Here is an 18,571-nt window from a genome sequence, read left to right on the forward strand (position 1 = left end):
GTCCTTCCTCTATACCGTTATATGCAATTAATACATTTAAAAGGGCCTGAGCAGAAAGAGCCAGGGATTGTGTTCACTCAGCTGTCTCTAATGGGGGGTGAGGTGGCAACGGGTTGCAGTTTGTGGTCTAAGTGGCTGCATAAAGTGGAGAATCACAGAACCCTGGGTCTGCCCAGGGTTTGCCGTGACGTTTCCCCGCTCCGGACGCGCTGGGGACCACCCACCTCTGTTGAAACGCTCTCTGGCCCATCTCTCTCGCAGCTCTCTTCACCTCCTCGGGAACAGCGTCTTTCTCGGCCTCAGAGACCTGGTAGACCGTGTGGCCTGCATCCAGCCGGTAAGGACCTCCCTTGCCGCCCAGGCCTGCGGTGTCTCTTCCACCTGGGAGGAAACCATGAAGTCCAGGTGATTAGTCTGATCTAGACCACAAAAGAGCGGGGCTTTAAGGCAAGCCCATGAAATAGATTAATTATACCTGTGTGCTGTGCTAAGTCCCTTAAGTCGTGTCCGACTCTTTGAGACACTATGGATTGTAGTTTGCCAGCCTCCTCTGTCCATGGGATTTCCCAGGCAAGAATATTGGAGTGGGTTGCCATGCCCTTCTCCAGGGGATCTTCCCTGCCCAGGGAACAAAACCATGTCTCCCACGGCTCCTGCAGTGCAGGCACATTCTTTATCGCTGAGCCAGTGGGAAAACTAATAATTATTCAAATGACTTTCTCCTGGAAACACAAGGTGTCCCCTAGTTTAGGATGTTCTTCTTCTCCATCCAACTAATTCCAACCCATATGTCAAGGCTCAGTCCAAAATCTATGACACCTGACTTGATGACAGCCACACAGGGATCAACACTCTTATGCCCTGCTTGTTATTCCTTAAATTTTTTCTTTTTTTTACCATCTATAGGATGAATGGGATTATATATCTTTGTAGCTCTGTACCTGTAAGAATGGCTTAAACACCATAAATACTTGATGTGTGTGCACGTGCAGTCGCTTCAGTCATATCCAACTCTGTGACAGGCTCCTCTGTCCATGGGGATTCTCCAGGCAAGAATACTGGAATGGGTTACCATGCCCTCTCCTCCAGCAGATCTTCCCAACCCAGGCTGAACTTGTGGCTCCTGCCTTGCAGGTAGATTCTCTACCTCTGAGCCACTGGGTAAGCCCCAAATACATCGTATATATATGTTAATTAAATGAACAACACTCTTTCTTCACAGTAATCTGATTTTTCATTAAAATCAAAGAAAGATGGTCAGGGTATGGATATTGCTTCTGGTTTGCAAGTGGTAAAAATAAAGTGCAGAAAGGTTAAGTGACAGACATGTGAACTCATATCAGTGGCTGAGCCAAGATGAGAAGTCAGTTATACTTTGACTTTTAGCTTAGAATAACATGCAACAGATAAATACTGCCAGTTTCAGGACAGTTTTAAAATATAAACCCAAGTTTACATGCTTGTTGGGGAAGGAAATGGCAATCCACTCCAGTATTCTTGCCTGGAGAATCCCTTGGACAGAGGAGCCTGGTGGGCTACAGTCCATGGGGTCGCAAAGAGTTGGTCATGACTGAGCAATTAACCCTTTACATGCTTGTAAATGTGTATTATGTAAAACTGTATGTTGTAGGTATAAATTAAATGCCTAGAAGACTAGGTAGGTAATATTATAAGAAGTGGTGAGAACTTGGCTAACTAGAGAGGACTTGCCTTGTCTAAATATATTCAAATTCAAATCATCTTAAAACACGACTTGGACCGCCAAAATACATATATTGCCTAGATTTGGGTCCTGGGTTACCAGTTTATTACCCCAGCTTTATAATGATTAAAATATTAGCAATTAGTTTCTTTTGTTCCTTTACACATAACTTGGGAACTTAGAAGAGATCCCAATATTGTAGGGGTAGCATAATCTTGTACATTATAGTCAAGTATTGATTAGTATAGTATACTGATAGTATTAATATGAACACTAGCATTATATAGTACAGTATTGTGTAGGTAAGTCAGACTGCCTGAGTTTGAATCCTGGTTCCAACATACTAGTCACGTGTCCTTGAGGGAAGTTCCCCAACCTCTCTGTGTCTCAGTCGCACTCAGCAAGGCACAAAATGAGAGCTCTATAAGGGACTTCTCTCACTATCATTATGTAGACAACTTCCAGTTGCATAGAGTGAGCTCATTTCTAAGTTTCATAAAGTGGAAATTTTGAAAGTGCTTAGGCTTTGGATAAATTATGCTACATTCTCCTTTTCTCCCTTGAAGGCTTAATTGGTAATAAGTTAAAAGCAACAACTCAGCATGCTCTGCTTCCCTTATCAAAGTCCAGGTAGGTCATTTCCTTTTGGGAAATACCATGAGAACAGCCCATTAATTATAGTATTTTTATCCTTTGATTCCAGCACATCTTATTTCTTTTTTATTTAGAAATTGCTGGTGGAAAATTCCACCTTGGATGTGTGTGACTCCTGGTTGTCGCTTATGGATGGTCAATAGGCGGAAAGGACTATGGTCATGAGATTCAGGGGTGGAAATGCTGTCCTGAGACCTGACTCCCTTTCTATCGGAGGTGCTCCTTAGTTATGGGTAGGTCATAAATGAGAACTTAAAACTTCCCAGGTGCTGAGATGAGATTGTTTCTGGTGAAAGGAGGGGATGACCTATAACCGTCTAGAGGCTGGTGTGATGACAATCAGTCCCTTGGCAAAGTCAGATGGGGGTGGAGAAGATGTGAGGGTGGAATTCTTCACAACCTGCACTTCCAAGAAGGCTTTAATGACTCCTGAGTGTGAGCTCAGCTGTGTCCAACTCTTTGCGACCCCATGGACTATAGCCTGGCAGGCTTCTCTGTCTATGGAATTTTTCAGGCAAGAATACTGGAGGGGGTTGGCATGCCCTTCTCCAGGGAATCTTCCCAACCCAGAGATTGAACCCATGTCTCTTGCATCTCCTGCACTGGCAGGCAGGTTCTTTACCACTGGTGCCAAAATGAAAAGGCTTGCCAGAGAGTCTAGATCCCAAGGTATAATATTGAAACTAACCCTGGATATCCTAAATCTGTGAAGATAAGGGGGAGAAAGACAGTGGAGGGGTTTTGATGATGAAAAAGGAATCAAATGATTCATGTAATCAAATGATTACCTTCAGTGCAGAGAATTCTGAGGCAGAGAGGGACAAAGAGAAAAAGAATTTGTAGTGAAAGAGCCTTGACAGATTGACAACCTGGCTGGGAAGTAAAAGCAGGGTCATCAGCCCGGACTATAAGATATACGAGCTGGTAGACATGAGCTGAATAACAAGCGAGCACCTCCGCTCCAGAGTAAGTAGCCCATGGCTGGGAAGCCTGCATCTGGCCAGCGCATCCCACAGTGCATTCCACAGGGATTAAATCCTGCTGGCTTGACACTAACTTCCAGATCAAAGGCCATTTCTAAAAATATCCTTCCTTTCAAGCTGATGCCTGATGCATAAACAGAGCCAGCGAGGGGCCCATGGGCCTGCTAGATACCACATTGTCCCCGCACGGTAGCCCATTTCCTCCCGAGGCTGTCAAGGCCAAGGAGCACAGACTGTCCCCAGTGAAGATGGAGCATGGAGCTCGTGCTGGCACAGCTCACAGCCGCGATAAGATCAGACGGTGTGCACAGTCTGGCCCTATTCCTGCAGCCCCACAGCTGTGTCGCTCCAGCTGCCGCAGAGGAAGGAGGAAGGCCGTGGTCCTGGCTGGGAACAATGCTCTTGACAGGCAGCCAAGAGGAAGGGATGGACCCCAGCCATCGACTCAGACCACAGCCATCTCTCTTATCACAGAACCCTGCAGCCTCGACGTACTCTCTTCTGAGATATGGAAGACAAGGACCATGTCTTTTCAAAGTCAGCTGGTCCAGAAAGAATTTACTGTCGATTTCTGGCATGGTCCCAAGGACAGGAAATTTAAAAGAGGGGATTAACACTTTTAATGAATGCATTTTTCATGCCAGGTCTTGAGCGCAGCGCTTTGCAGTCATAATCTTACTGAATCCTCATCACAATCTTGAGAGGCAGTTCATAGTAGGCCCCTTTGATGAATGAGGACCAGAACAGCCTGAGGTTAGGGGGTTGCTACCTCTGACTGTCTGCTGAGTCTGCAGGGCTCCAAATGCCAGGGCTTTTCCGTGTCTTAAAATCACGCTGCGTCAGAGGGCAGAAGCACACTCCAGCTGACTAATGGGGTTGGAGGAGAAGGCAAACTGATTCCTGAGCCTTCTTGGGGCTGGTGGGCTGTCCACATGGGCTCACGAAGTCTCTGGAAGCCTGACCCAGGAAAGTGCCCATACTACCAACCTGTGCCGCCAGCCCAAGTGTTACCACCCACATGTGGCATGTTGTCTGGGTCCTCCTTCCCGTGTTTGGGGGAACTCACGTCTTCACCGCTCTCTCTTTCGATTGTTATCTAAAAATGAAGAAATTAGACATTATCACTCTTCGTGACCAAGGCCAGGACCTGCAGGACAGAAAGAAGGACCGTTTCTCCCTAAGTCCTTATGGTAGCTCATAACCTGATAGATGCTGTTGATAGATGCTCATGATAGATGCTGTTCGTGTCTGGCAAAATTTCACCAGATTTTACATCCATTGAGCTGGGAAGGAAACAAATATAATTATAAAAAATATTCTTTACAAAAAAAAAGGAGTTAGACTGGATCATGGGGCTTCCCAGGTGGCGCTGGTGGTAAAGAACCCACCAGTCAATGCAAGAGATACAAGAGACAAGGGTTCAATCCCTGAGTTGGGATGATCTCCTGGAGAAGGGAATGGCAATTCACTACAAGACTATTCTTGTCTGGAGAATTCCATGGACAGAGGAGCCTAGTGGACTATAGTCCACCTGGTCCAGCTGAGTCATGGCAGATAAACATTCACCTATTTAATTTTCAAAGAAATCCCATTCCTCAGAAAAAGGCTATTTTATACGAAATATATGATAAAAGAAACCCAGAAAATATACCTTTGTGTGCTTCACTGATATATGTTGTGTGCACAGAGACTAAAAACTGCTTATTTTCTGGGCCCGCTCTCATTTTATTATGGTATTTATAGCTCTCCTAGTTCATCTCTATTTTAAAACTGGACTTACTGTTTCTGCAGATAAAACAGAACAAGCGGCACTTTAGCCTTTCTCTTTGAGAGCCTGTGGCTCATTCATTGGTCCCTGATTTAATTCAGCACAGATTCACCAAAAGTACTGATAACCACACAGGAGTTCCATCCCAGCAGTCAGCTCAGTAGATATTACTCCACAATAAAAAGCATTTGAAGCAGTCACATCCATGTACCCTATGAGCCTGCTCCCAAATACAGTGATTTTCCGGGCAGACCAGATCAACTGTTTTGTTTGTTCAAACAAGCCTTAATGGGAAATGTATTGGCAAGGTATCATCTGAAGTACCGTGAGGCCTACAAAAGCCACGGAGGGTTGGTCACTGCCCTCGAATTGCTCACAGTGGACCAGGGGAGCTTGGAAATGGACCTGGAGCATGACGCCAGGTCAGTCTTGAGAGCTGACCCGTGCCTTCTTAGTGAGTGGACTTTTCATTCTGGATGTTAGGATAAACAAAGGTAGGTAGGTAATTTAAGGCCTTTGCAAATAAAATGGCTATCAAGAATGAATTCAACATAATTTCCATTGTGTTATATCCAGACTAGTTGATTTCAAATGTTATGACATTGTAACAAAATTTCAATTAACTGGACCTTTCTGCCCTTACCAGGGAAGCCCTGGTGGTTCAAATGGTAAAGAATCCGCCTGCAATGCAGGAGATGTGGGTTTGATCCCTGGGTCTGGAAGATCCCCTGGAGGAGGGCATGGCAACCCACTCCAGTATTCTTGCCTGAAGAATCCCATGGACAGAGGAGCCTGGAGGCTACAGTCCAGAGGGTTGTGAAAGAGAGGGACACGAGTGAGTAACACACTTCTGCCTTTAGCTTTGGCAGCACTGACAGAGCTTTTGCCATAACTTCAGCATATTTTAAAATTTAGCAGCCAGGACGTGACAGTTGACATGAATTCCACACAAACCATCATGCTCCAAAAAAATGGGTGAAAATAAATTCTTCTTTTAAAAAATTAAACTGTGCAGAATAGCTAGCAACATTTACAGAACAAATAAACATTTAAAGTACTTTCCCCAAAACTTGCCACCACTTTCTAACTTTTTTAGAGACAGTGTAAGAGATTCGTAGTAAATTAAAATATGTATACTGACTACAACAACTCTAGACCAGCACTAACTAATAAAATTTTCTGTGCTGATAGAAGTATGTATACTTGAGGCATCTAATATGGTAACTTATTACGCAATGTACCTACTGAATACTTGATTTTTTAATTTTATTTAATTAACTAAAATTTAAGTTTGAAATTACCATTTGTAGTCCATGACTATCTCACTGGACAGCACAGAATAAGGACAAGCTTGCCTCAGCCAGGAGATAATGTTTGGTTATCTTAGAAGTATCTTATAGATGTTTTCCATGAGAAATGAGAAAAATAAGAAACATTCCAAAACTGAGATAGAGTTTTATTCTGTGTCAATTTAAGAAATCTACATAAAAGTTATGACTACAGTCTAATGGATTTTTTAAAAAAAATAATGGAACTTACATATGGAAATATATTTATTATAATAAGATGATAAGCTTTTTAATTCATAAAGATACATTTATTATAATAATGGTGTTCAAAACACTTCTGGAGTGCTTTAGGAAGGATCTGCAGAGTCCATGGCAGATTCTATTTTAATATCTTTAATGGTAGAAATTATGTATCCTTTAAAAATAGATTTGATTTTTAATAAATAGCTAAAGGATATTTAGAACTGATGTGTATGAACCAAATAGTTCTGATGTGTGTGAATTATTTGCTAATTTACTCTGTACTCTTAGGAAAGTCAATTAACTTCTCTGGGGCTAAACCTTCTCATCAGAAACTAAAAGGGGTTGAACTAAATAATTTCTCCCGTTCCACTTAACATTGACATGTTCTAACTGATTAAACAATTCAAAATCTGGTAAAAGAGGGGTTTTAGTCAAAATCAGGCACAATTGTAAAACAATGAGACTAGTTTGCTTCATAAGAGTTGTGACACCTCTACAGGTCAATTCTAAAAGAGGAAGCTATAGAAATGGTCTGGGCCATGACAGCATTACTGGAGTAACTGTTCTTAACACCAGCCGTCACTTAGGGTGTGTGTATTATTTATTAAAAATAAATAAAAGAATAGATAAACAACAAAGTCCTACTGTATAGCACAGGGAACAATGGAAAAGAGTAGAGAAATGAATGTGTATATACATACATATATATGTAACTGAGGCACTTTCTGTACAGTAGAAATTAACACAACATTGTAAACCAAGTATACTTCAGTACAAAACGGGCTTCCTTGGTGTCTCAGACAGTGAAGAACCTGCCTGCAATGCGGGAGACCCAGGTGTGATCCCAGGGTCAGCAAGATGCCCTGGAGGAGGGCATGGCAACCCACTCCAGTATTCTTGCCTGGAGAATCCCATGGACAGAGGAGCCTGGCGGGCTACAGTCCATGGGGTCGCAAAGAGTCAGACGCTACTGAGAGACTAACAGTTTCACTTTCTTTCAATACAAAATAAATAAATAAAAGAACTTCAGAAGAGGTATAGAAAACAGAGTCCTAGGTGCCTTAGTAACTTTACTTTCATTAAAAAGCAATCTCCTTTAGACATTTCACTGCAGTTCAGTTATCCTGCTGTAAGAGGATAGCCTTTCAAGAACAAGTATTAAAAATGACGGCACAAGGCAAAAGAAAAGGGCTCTCAAATAGCCCCCTCAGCTACCTGCGAAATCACACTGAAGACACCTACAGTGGGCCATCAGGGAGGAGGAAAATTCGTGTGAACTGTCTGGGCAGAAAGGAACTGCTGTTCTTTGTCACCTGTGTGTCCTGCTGGGAACTGGCACGGCTCACGGTGCCAACAAGGCTGCTCCCTACCAACCCCAAATGGGAGTCTGGAGATGTTTCAAAATTGACAAATTCTTGACAAAAACACTCATCAGCCCAAACACAGTGGATTCCAGAAAAACACATACCATGAATTACCCAGGATACTTACTTAAAAGCAAGCATTTGGGGAGTTTATCTAATTCTGAGTCATGCTATGAATGCCATTGCCGTCACAGGAGTCAATTTCTCTAGTCTATTTCTCTAGCTCCTCTGGGAGGAGCGCATCTGATAAGCAGTTTCCAAAGCCATTTTAGGGCATCCCTTACGTGAATTGACAATGATTCATAAAAGGTACGAGGCAGGAAGTCTAGGACAGTCCAGCCCAGACAGAAACTGCAACAGACACCGAGGAACGCATATCATTCGAGGAAGCTTGCTTCTTGGGGACAGAAAGATGCTCAGAGTTTCTGGTCATTCAGAAAGTTGATAAACTGCTGAACTATTTCAAGTATGTGTTGAGAAAGACTTGGAATGCATTTCCTTTGAGGACTGGTCTCATCTAGAAGGGCTTCCCTGGTGGCTCAGATGGTAAAGAATCCGCCCGCAATGCAGGAGACCTGGGCTTGCTCCCTGAGTTGCGAAGATCCCCTGGAGAAGGGAATGGCAAGCCACTCCAGTATTTCTGCCTGGAGAAATCCATAGACAGAGGAGACTGGTGGGCTACAGTCCATGGGGTTGCAAAGGGTAAGGCAGAACTGAGTGGCTGACACTTTCACTTTTCATCTAGAAAGAGTTCAAACAAGTCAATCCAGTTACTGATATACACCCTACTTAAGTGAAGTGACTTAGCAGCAGTAAGTGTTCACTTACGGCTTTGCAGGAGGCGCTAATGTAAAGAACCTACCTACCAATGCAGGAGACAGGGTCTCCTGGGTCAGGAAGATTCCCTGGAAGAGGGCATGGCAACCCACTCCAGTATTCTTGCCTGGAGAATCCCATGGACAGAGGAGCCTAGTGGGCTACAGTTCATAGGTTTGCAAGAGTCGGACACAACTGAAGTGATTTAGCATGCACTCATGTGTTCACTCACATGGATCAAAATTTTGCCCCAAACACAAAATATCATAGACTCTTACAAGTGTTGATGCAAATTGATGCCCATGATGAGCTCTTTGCTGTGTTGGTCACAGCTGATGCATCCTACATCCTTTTAGATAAGCATGTTATAATCCGAAGTTGTCCTCTTTCATATGAATCAAGATGGAAAAACAAAACAAAGCATAGACCTTGTAAATTATAACTCATAAAAAATGTTCCAGAGTGAAGCAACCCAAACCCAAAGTAGTGGAGGGACATGACTCACGAAAGCCCTGTAATCCTAGGCAAGGCCCTATACTTTAGGCTCCTCTTCACACTCATGATTTTTTTAAAAATGTCAGTAAAACGATATAAATAGCCAGAACACACTCCTGGAAGGAAAGTGCGTTCTTGGAGGAATGACTGGACAACACAGCCGATTCTCATTTTCCAGCTGGAGACGAGGTGTGGCTCGGCAGGCGTTTGCAGCTGCCTCTCCAACATCCATGCCTCTTTCTCCTCTCTACACAGAAGTCAGATGAATCACCGTTAGCTGGGACGAGGCCCAGCTTTCCCATCGCCCTCTGCCAGCGATGTATCCGGGGAAGAAAGTCTGGGAGCCACGATGTAAGACAAATTCTGTTGGGAGGTTTCTGGGAAAGATTTTCCTCTTGGGTACAGAGCTCGCTCGCGGCCCTGCAGGGACTGGCTGCCCCTACCTTGCAGCATACACACGCTCGCTGGCTTGCACACGGAGTGATGACGTGGTGCTTCGAGCTGGGGAGTCCACCTGGTGACCACGGGGCAACGAGGAGGAGGTGGCAGAGGGGAGGACGGGGCAGGTGGTGTCCCTGATGACACCGCTGAGCTGCTCAATCAGCCGCGGAGTCACTTACTTCCAGCTTCTACATCAGCAAATAATGTTATTAGACATATTTTTTTTTTTTTTTTAATATAAAGAACTTTTTATTTATTTATTTATTTTTGGCTATGCTGGGTCTTTGTTGCTGTGGGGGCTCCTCTCTAGTTGCAGCGGCTTCTCTTGTTGCAGAGCACGGGCTCTAGGGCGCCCGGGCTTCAGGAGTTGCAGTGCATGGGCTCCAGAGCTGTGGTTTCCGGACTCTAGAGTACAGGCTCGACAGCTGTGGCACGCAGGCTTAGTTGTTTTGCAGCACGTGGGAACTTCCCGAGGTAGAGACTGCACCCACATCTCCAGCATTAGCAGGTGGATTCTTTACCACTGAGCCACCAGGGAAGCCCTGTCCTTATAGTTTAAGCTACTGTAAGTTGGGTTTTCTGCTACTTGGAGCCCAATGCATGCAAACTAACTTTTGATTCATTAATTAAAAGACAAATGAGAGGCAGTGGGGCAGGAGCCAAGGTCTCAATCTTTGCAGGATGTCCTACTTCCAGAAGACATGCTTTAAATTTTCTGATGTTGAAAACTGCCATGATAATATCAGAAATTCTACTTATTACAGTTGCCTATGATTTGATGCTGAAGAAGCTGAAGTTGAACGGTTCTATGAAGACCTACAAGATCTTTTAGAACTAACACCCAAAAAAGATGTCCTTTTCATTATAGGGGACTGGAATGCAAAAGTAGGAAGTCAAGAAACACCTGGAGTAACAGGCAAATTTGGCCTTGGAACATGGACTGAAGCAGGGCAAAGACTAATAGAGTTTTGCCAAGAAAATGCACTGGTCATAACAAACACCCTCTTCCAACAACACAGGAGAAGACTCTATACATGGACATCACCAGATGGTCAACACCGAAATCAGACTGATTATATTCTTTGCAGCCAAAGATGGAGAAGCTCTATACAGTCAGTAAAAATAAGACCAGGAGCTGACTGTGGCTCAGACCATGAACTCCTTATTGCCAAATTCAGACTTAAATTGAAGAAAGTAGGGAAAACCACTAGACCATTCAGGTATGACCTAAATCAAATCCATTATGATTATACAGTGGAAGTGAGAAATAGATTTAAGGGCCTAGATCTGATAGATAGAGTGCCTGATGAACTATGGAATGAGGTTCGTGACATTGTACAGGAGACAGGGATCAAGACCATCCCCATGCAAAAGAAATGCAAAAAAGCAAAATGGCTGTCTGGGGGAGGCCTTACAAATAGCTGTGAAAAGAAGAGAAGCAAAAAGCAAAGGAGAAAAGGAAAGATATAAACATCTGAATGCAGAGTTCCAAAGAATAGCAAGAAGAGATAAGAAAGCCTTCTTCAGCGATCAATGCAAAGAAATAGAGGAAAACAACAGAATGGGAAAGACTAGGGATCTCTTCAAGAAAATCAGAGATACCAAAGGAACATTTCATGCAAAGATGGGCTCGATAAAGGACAGAAATGGTATGGACCTAACAGAAGCAGAAGATATTAAGAAGAGACGGCAAGAATACACAGAAGAACTGTACAAAAAAGATCTTCATGACCCAGATAATCACGATGGTGTGATCACTCACCTAGACATCCTGGAATGTGAAGTCAAGTGGGCCTTAGAAAGCATCACTATGAACAAAGCTAGTGGAGGTGATGGAATTCCAGTTGAGCTATTCCAAATCCTGAAAGATGATGCTGTGAAAGTGCTGCACTCAATATGTCAGCAAATTTGGAAAACTCAGCAGTGGCCACAGGACTGGAAAAGGTCAGTTTTCATTCCCATCCCAAAGAAAGGCAATGTCAAAGAATGCTCAAACTACCACACAATTGCACTCATCTCACATGCTAGTAAAGTAATGCTCAAAATTCTCCAAGCCAGGCTTCAGCAATATGTGAACTGTGAACTTCCTGATGTTCAAGCTGGTTTTAGAAAGGCAGAGGAACCAGAGATCAAATTGCCAACATCCACTGGATCATGGAAAAAGCAAGAGAGTTCCAGAAAAGCATCTATTTCTGCTTTACTGACTATGCCAAAGCCTTTGACTGTGTGGATCACAATTAACTGTGGAAAATTCTGAAAGAGATGGGAATACCAGACCACCTGATCTGCCTCTTGAGAAATTTGTATGCAGGTCAGGAAGCAATAGTTAGAACTGGACATGGAACAACAGACTGGTTCCAAATAGGAAAAGCAGTTCGTCAAGGCTGTATCTTGTCACCCTGTTTATTTAACTTATACGCAGAGTACATCATGAGAAATGCTGGACTGGAAGAAACACAAGCTGGAATCAAGATTGCCGGGAGAAATATCAATAACCTCAGATATGCAGATGACACCCCCCTTATGGCAGAAAGTGAAGAGGAACTAAAAAGCCTCTTGATGAAAGTGAAAGAGGAGAGTGAAAAAGTTGGCTTAAAGCTCAACATTCAGAAAACGAAGATCATGGCATCTGGTCCCATCACTTCATGGGAAATAGATGGGGAAACAGTGGAAACAGTGTCAGACTTTATTTTTCTGAGCTCCAAAATCACTGCAGATGGTGACTGCAGCCATGAAATTAAAAGACGCTTACTCCTTGGAAGGAAAGTTATGACCAACCTAGATAGCATATTCAAAAACAGAGACATTACTTTGCCAACAAAGGTTCGTCTAGTCAAGGCTATGGTTTTTCCTGTGGTCATGTATGGATGTGAGAGTTGGACTGTGAAGAAGGCTGAGTGCCGAAGAATTGATGCTTTTGAACTGTGGTGTTGGAGAAGACTCTTGAGAGTCCCTTGGACTGCAAGGAGATCCAACCAGTCCATTCTGAAGGGGATCAGCCCTGGGATTTCTTTGGAAGGAATGATGCTGAATCTGAAACTCCAGTACTTTGGCCACCTCATGCAAAGAGTTGACTCACTGGAAAAGACTCTGATGCTGGGAGGGATTGGGGGCAAGAGGAGAAGGGGACGACAGAGGATGAGATGTCTGGATGGCATCACTGACTCGATGGACGTGAGTCTGGGTGAATTCCAGGAGTTGGTGATGGACAGGGAGGCCTGGCGTGCTGCGATTCATGGGGTCGCAAAGAGTCGGACACGACTTAGCGACTGATCTGATCTGATCTGATCTGATGATTTGATGATTAGCAAGCAATTCAATGCACTCGATCATTCATTTTCTTATTCAAACATTTCTGTGTATGTTTATGGTACATTCACTACTCCCTGGAATATGGAGATAACAAGAAACAGGATCTTTGGTTCCAGGAAAATATTTTATAACGTAGAACAAAATCACAGCGCAGGGTAATACAGACCATAATAAGGTACTGAATACATTTGCCTAAAACAGATTCTTGTCTGAGGTTATAAGAAAAATAGGGGCTTCCCAGGTGGTGCTAGTGGTAAAGAACCTGACTGCCAAAGTAAGGACACATAAGAGATGAAGGTTTGATCCCTGGGTCAGGAAGATCTCCTGGAGGAGGGCATGACAACCCATTTCCAGTATTCTTACCTAGAGAATCCCAAGGACAGAGGAGCCTGCTGGGATGCAGTCCATAGGGTTGCAAAGTTGGACACGACTGAAGCGACTTAGCACGCATGCATATGAAAAATATAAGAAATTTCTATTACAGATACGATGAAAGTCACATTAATATCTTCCTAGGTATGATGGTCTTTCAGATGAAGACAGCTGCTTTAAAAAAAAAGCAACAAGTCCTTACCCGGTTTTCATAAACAACACGCGACTTCTACAACGATAACACATGATAAAACTACTGTTGTCCACAGACAGCTTCTTTGTGTTCCAGCTACAACCTCTGGCAAAGCCATCCAAGTATGTAATTCATCTCCAGTTTCCCCCTGGCTGGTGGCAACGTTTTCTTTCACGTATTCAATGACCTCCTGTCCTCTTTAATCCTCTTAGTTCTTAAAAAGCAGGAGATGATCTAATTTGTGGTGATTAATATTAAAAAATGATCCTGTAGCTGATATTCATTCATACTAAATAATTCTCCCCCAAAGGGCATTCACATGGTAAGTGCTCTTATCACAAAAGTGGGAAATAAAGTCTAGGGACCAGCAAGCAGGCAGAGATAGGGGATGAGGTGGGGGGTTGATGGGGGCATGCTGGGACTGCTCCCTGGCCCTGAAGACAAGGCCTATGAGGTAAGCACCGACAGGCGACAGGCAGGAGGCGGGCCGTGGCTTGTCCCACAGCAACTCTTGTCTCTCTAGTCCTGAAGGAGCGGGCAGCTCTTTCTGCCTTAGGAAGGACTCCGGTCCTTTCTCACAGGCTTCTTCAAGTCCACCATCAGCTGTCCTTCCTGACCCTGCCTGCCCATTTCTTGAAACTCAACCCCACTCTCTCTGCTTGAACACTCCCAGAGACTTACGCATACTTCACTTTCTGGTATAAGTGATGAGGTTGATAAATACTTTAAAATACTTGAGACTGTAACCCCCGAACACCCTCCTTTCTCCACCTGCTGTGACGTTCTGGAATGCATCCCTGTGTGCATCCTATGTTATTTCTTTATCTGTGATCAAAGTTTCTGAAAAAGATCCTCCCCACGGGAACGACTCTTTTCATGAAATCCATTACTCTGCAACAAAAATACCCAGTCTGATTAAGGTGAACAATGTTTTATAGGTTTCACAGACTTGGGCTCACAAGAGGGCAAAAATAGCACTTTATGGATATTTTACCTTACCTTTATCTTTGCTGGCACAGTGACTTACACATACACGTGCTGTGCTGTGCTTAGTCACTTCAGTCACATCTGACTCTCTGTGACCCCATGGACACAGCTCGCCAGGCTCCTCTGTCCATGGGATTCTCCTGGCAAGAATACTGGAGTGGGTTGCCATGCCCTCCTCCAGGGGATCTTTCTAATCCAGGGATTGAACCCAGGTCTCCTGCATTACAGGAGGATTCTTTGCCATCTGAGCCACGAGAGAAGCCCAAGAATACCAGAGTGGGTAGCCTACCCCTTCTCTAGGGGATCTTCCCAACCCAGGAGCTAAACCAGGGTCTCCTGCTTTGCAGGTGGATTCTTTACCTGCTGAGCTACCAGGGAAGCCCAGATGCCTAATAAATATGCATTAAATGCATGTGGGAGAGGCAGATAGGCAACAGAATGTAAGAGTTTCAGCTTCTGCATACAGTGCTCTTCACAATAAGCTGTTGGCAGGAACTCTTCCTGCCAGCCTGTAACTGGCAAACAGCACAGCCGTGCTCAGCCACTGGTCAGCGGACAGCCATTGCCCGACAGGGGCAGGAAGCATGCGGCCCTGCTGGCCCCATGGCGTGGTTCTCAAATCCTGATCCTGCACTCCCCGCAGCCTGACTCTGATCCCTGCCTCGGCCTCAGCTCCAGTTTCTGGAGAGCCACCTGCCTGAGCTGACTCCGTGCCCCCCAGGTGTGTGGGCAGCGGCCTCTCTCCTGCTCTCTGGTCTAGACAGAGCTGTTGGAACGGCTGTCTACAATACAATGCAGAATCTGCCTAAAGCAACCTCAAACTTTACTTAGAGTCCTTACTCATCTCTTTCTTCTGCTTAAATTCAAATAGGAACAAAAGATGCAGAGGACTTTCGGAAAATTTGAGAATACAGAACATAGATAATGGAATCGAGAGGATGGTTCACGGATTAAGACGGTCTACGCACAAACCAATCTTTAAGGGAAACCAAATGTTGTTATCATTGTGTGTAGGTAGGTGACTGTCAAAAAGCCATGTTAGAAAATCACAAAAAATTGGCACGGCAACAGTTCCCTGGCAAGGACAAGCCAGCACAGATACCACCTGCTGCGACTGATCCTGCTGAGCGTTGTAAACCTTCTCACAGAACAGCTGCTGATTCAACTCAGAGAGAGTGGCGTGCGTGCTGAGCCACAGTCGCGTCTGACTCTGCGGCCCCGTGGACTGCAGCCCACCAGGCTCCTCTGTCCATGGGACCCTCCAGGCAGGAATACTGGAGTGGGTTGCCATTTCCTTCTCCAGGGTCTCTTATAGTCTCCTGCATTAGCAGGCTAGTTCCTTACCACTAGCATCACCCGGGAAGCCCTCAGAGAGTGGAGGCAGGGAAAACTGTCAGGTCTTTGTATATCTACCTTCTCTATTTTTGCATCTTTTGTTTTCCAGAGACTTCAAAAGGTTAACATTCAGCATTTGAGTCAATTCAAGCCCGGCCAACAGACATCCACAGCGAGGAAAAGGCTGGCCGCGCAAGGCCATCTCTGCTACGGCAAAGAGTGTGCAAATGCTTTCATTCTGTGATACACACGGTGGCCCTGGCAAGAGACATCTACTGCCATGTGCTTTTATTATTACAGAAGCTAAATGATCTTTCCTGGCATTTCCTGGCCCAGGTGATTTCAGTCTTATACCCAAGCCTTGTGTTCCCTCCGAGAACACAAAATCTGTGTGGCAGTTTTAAAATCTATTGTGCTTTCCCTGTCAACAGGATTCTCTGAGATGTTAAGCTGCTGGGAAAAGGAAGGGTGGGTAGAAAAGCCACCCAACCACTAGGCTGGGGAACAGCAAAGGGGGTTTTAATAAGACCAGGTTCTAAAAATGCTTGGACGCACTGACCAGAACTCCATGCAAACACATGTAGCTCGGGGGAATTCTTTTCTGAAAATAGGAACGCTAACTGAATCAGTGTGGACAGGTTATCATAGCATCCTCCTCGTGGAGATTTCCAGCATCAAACATTTTTGGCAAACGGTTTTCTGTTTCGCTTGTGTTAAAGTCAGGTTATGTCAGCAGCCATCGTTTCTTTCAGCTATTCTTCATACCATTGTTGGTTCATCATCTTAGATTCTAGTCCTGTTTATGAAGTCATTGTCTCCTGATGTTTACCCTGAGTTTCCTCCACCATTTCCTCAAAGCACATGGAGTTCTTGTAAAACCTGTGTTTTCACATCTAGCAAGACAGTCTTCCTCTGCTTCCAAAGGCCCAGCATTCTCTGCACTTTTGGACAACCACGGTGAGTTAAAACCATTAACCAGAAAAGAAAACAATGGCATCGAGAGGCTGTAGAGAAACAAGCTCTATGCACTGCACACACACGGAGCTCAGGAGGACGGCGTGTGTTGCTCGCTGGCTCAGAGTATTTACGGCTCTGTGCTCTGAGGCTCGGTGGCTGAGGGGCCCTTCCAGGCTGCTGCTGCAGCTCACAAACACCACTTGGAATGTGGGCAAAACACACACATGAAATAGCTAGAATGGATGCCTTTATTGTGTGCATATATAACAGGCATTTTTGTCCCTCTTTTAAAAAGTGTTTTTAATTGGAGGATAACTGCTTTACAATATTGTGCTGGTTTCTGCCATACGACAGTGTGAATCAGCTGTAAGTATACACATATCCTCTCTGTCTGGAGCCCACTTCCCCCACAATCCCACCCCTCTAGGTCATCACAGGGCACTGAGCTGAGCTCCCTGTGTTATATACTGCAGCTTCCCACTAGCTATCTATTTTATACATGGTAGTGTTCATGTCTCAAAGCTCCGCCTGCAATGTGGGGGACCTGGTTTGGAAAGGTCTGCTGGAGAAGGGAAAGGCTACCCACTCCAGTATTCTGGCCTGGAGAATTCCATGGACTGTATATTCCATGGGGTCGCAAAAGAGTCGGACACGACTGAGTGACTTTAGGGCTTAGGGCTCCCTCCTCTGCTGTGTCCACAGGTCCATTTTATACATGTGCATCTCCATCCTGGCCCTCAAATAGGTTCATCAGTACTATTTTTCTAGATTCCAATATATGTGTTAATATATGATATTTGTTTTTCTCTTTCTGACTTACTTCACTCTGTATGACAGGCTCTAGATTCATTCTCCTCAGTTCAACAGATTCAAATTTGTTCCTTTTTATGGGTGAGTAATATTCCATTGTGTATATGTGCCACAGCTTCTTTATCCATTCATCTGTTGATGGACATCTAGGTTGCTTCCATGTCCTGGCTATTGTAAATACCGTACACACATTTTTAAAGAAAATATTTCTGGGACTTCTCTGGCGGTCCCAGAGTTAAGAATCCACCCACCAATGCAGGGGAACATGGGTTTGATCCCCAGCCTGCAAAGATTCACATGCCATGGGAAGATACCCATGCACCACAACTCCTGAGTCTGTGCTCTAGAGGCCAAAAGCCAAAAACTACTAACGCCTGTGGACCTAGAGCCTGTGCTCCACAACAAGAGAAATCACGGCAACTAGAGAAAGCCTGCATGCAGCAACAAAGGCTCAGGGAAGCCAGAAACAACAAATCAAGTAAAATAGAGAAAATATTTCTTTAAGTGGTAAATAGCATTGTTGGAATCAGTGCTATAGAGGCAAATATGACCAGATATAGAACCTGGCGTCAGTTCTACACTGTGAACATCCAGAGGCCCTCTCGGTCATATCAGTGTAGCTTCCTGTCTTTGGGTATCACAGATGCTCAGAAAATGTGTAGTAAATACATGAACGGCTGCATGACAGGCATCGCCACTGTGGCCACCCCAAAGCTACACAGTGGCTCTAGTGGGGTACATGCCACCAAGAATATATAGAAGTCTGATAGCTGCTCTCCTGAACTGAAGGAGGCAAGTTAGAAAGCAGGACATTTGGGAGAGAAGAAAAGAATACCACTGAGTTTCGCTT

The 18,571-nt window shown here is 44.4% G+C and overlaps 1 protein-coding gene across 8 annotated transcripts in view; it reads right to left on the minus strand.

The window, feature by feature from the left end:
* VWA8 (von Willebrand factor A domain containing 8) overlaps positions 1 to 18,571 on the minus strand; it is a 416,362-nt gene that overhangs the window by 71,445 nt on the left and 326,346 nt on the right. For 7 of the 8 annotated variants that reach the window (XR_009496658.1, XM_059892187.1, XM_025000014.2 and 4 more), the window contains 2 exons: positions 4,327 to 4,435; positions 225 to 381 (listed from right to left, as the gene is read on the minus strand). Coding sequence is in view for 7 of the 8 variants with exons in the window: in XM_059892187.1 (XP_059748170.1) it covers positions 225 to 381; positions 4,327 to 4,435 (266 nt within the window). In the remaining variant the exon portion in view is untranslated. The remainder of the gene's footprint in view (positions 1 to 224; positions 382 to 4,326; positions 4,436 to 18,571) is intronic. The other variant, XM_059892192.1, reaches the window with a different exon arrangement.

Source organism: Bos taurus, chromosome 12, assembly GCF_002263795.3.
Source record: "Bos taurus isolate L1 Dominette 01449 registration number 42190680 breed Hereford chromosome 12, ARS-UCD2.0, whole genome shotgun sequence".
NCBI lineage: Eukaryota > Metazoa > Chordata > Mammalia > Artiodactyla > Bovidae > Bos > Bos taurus.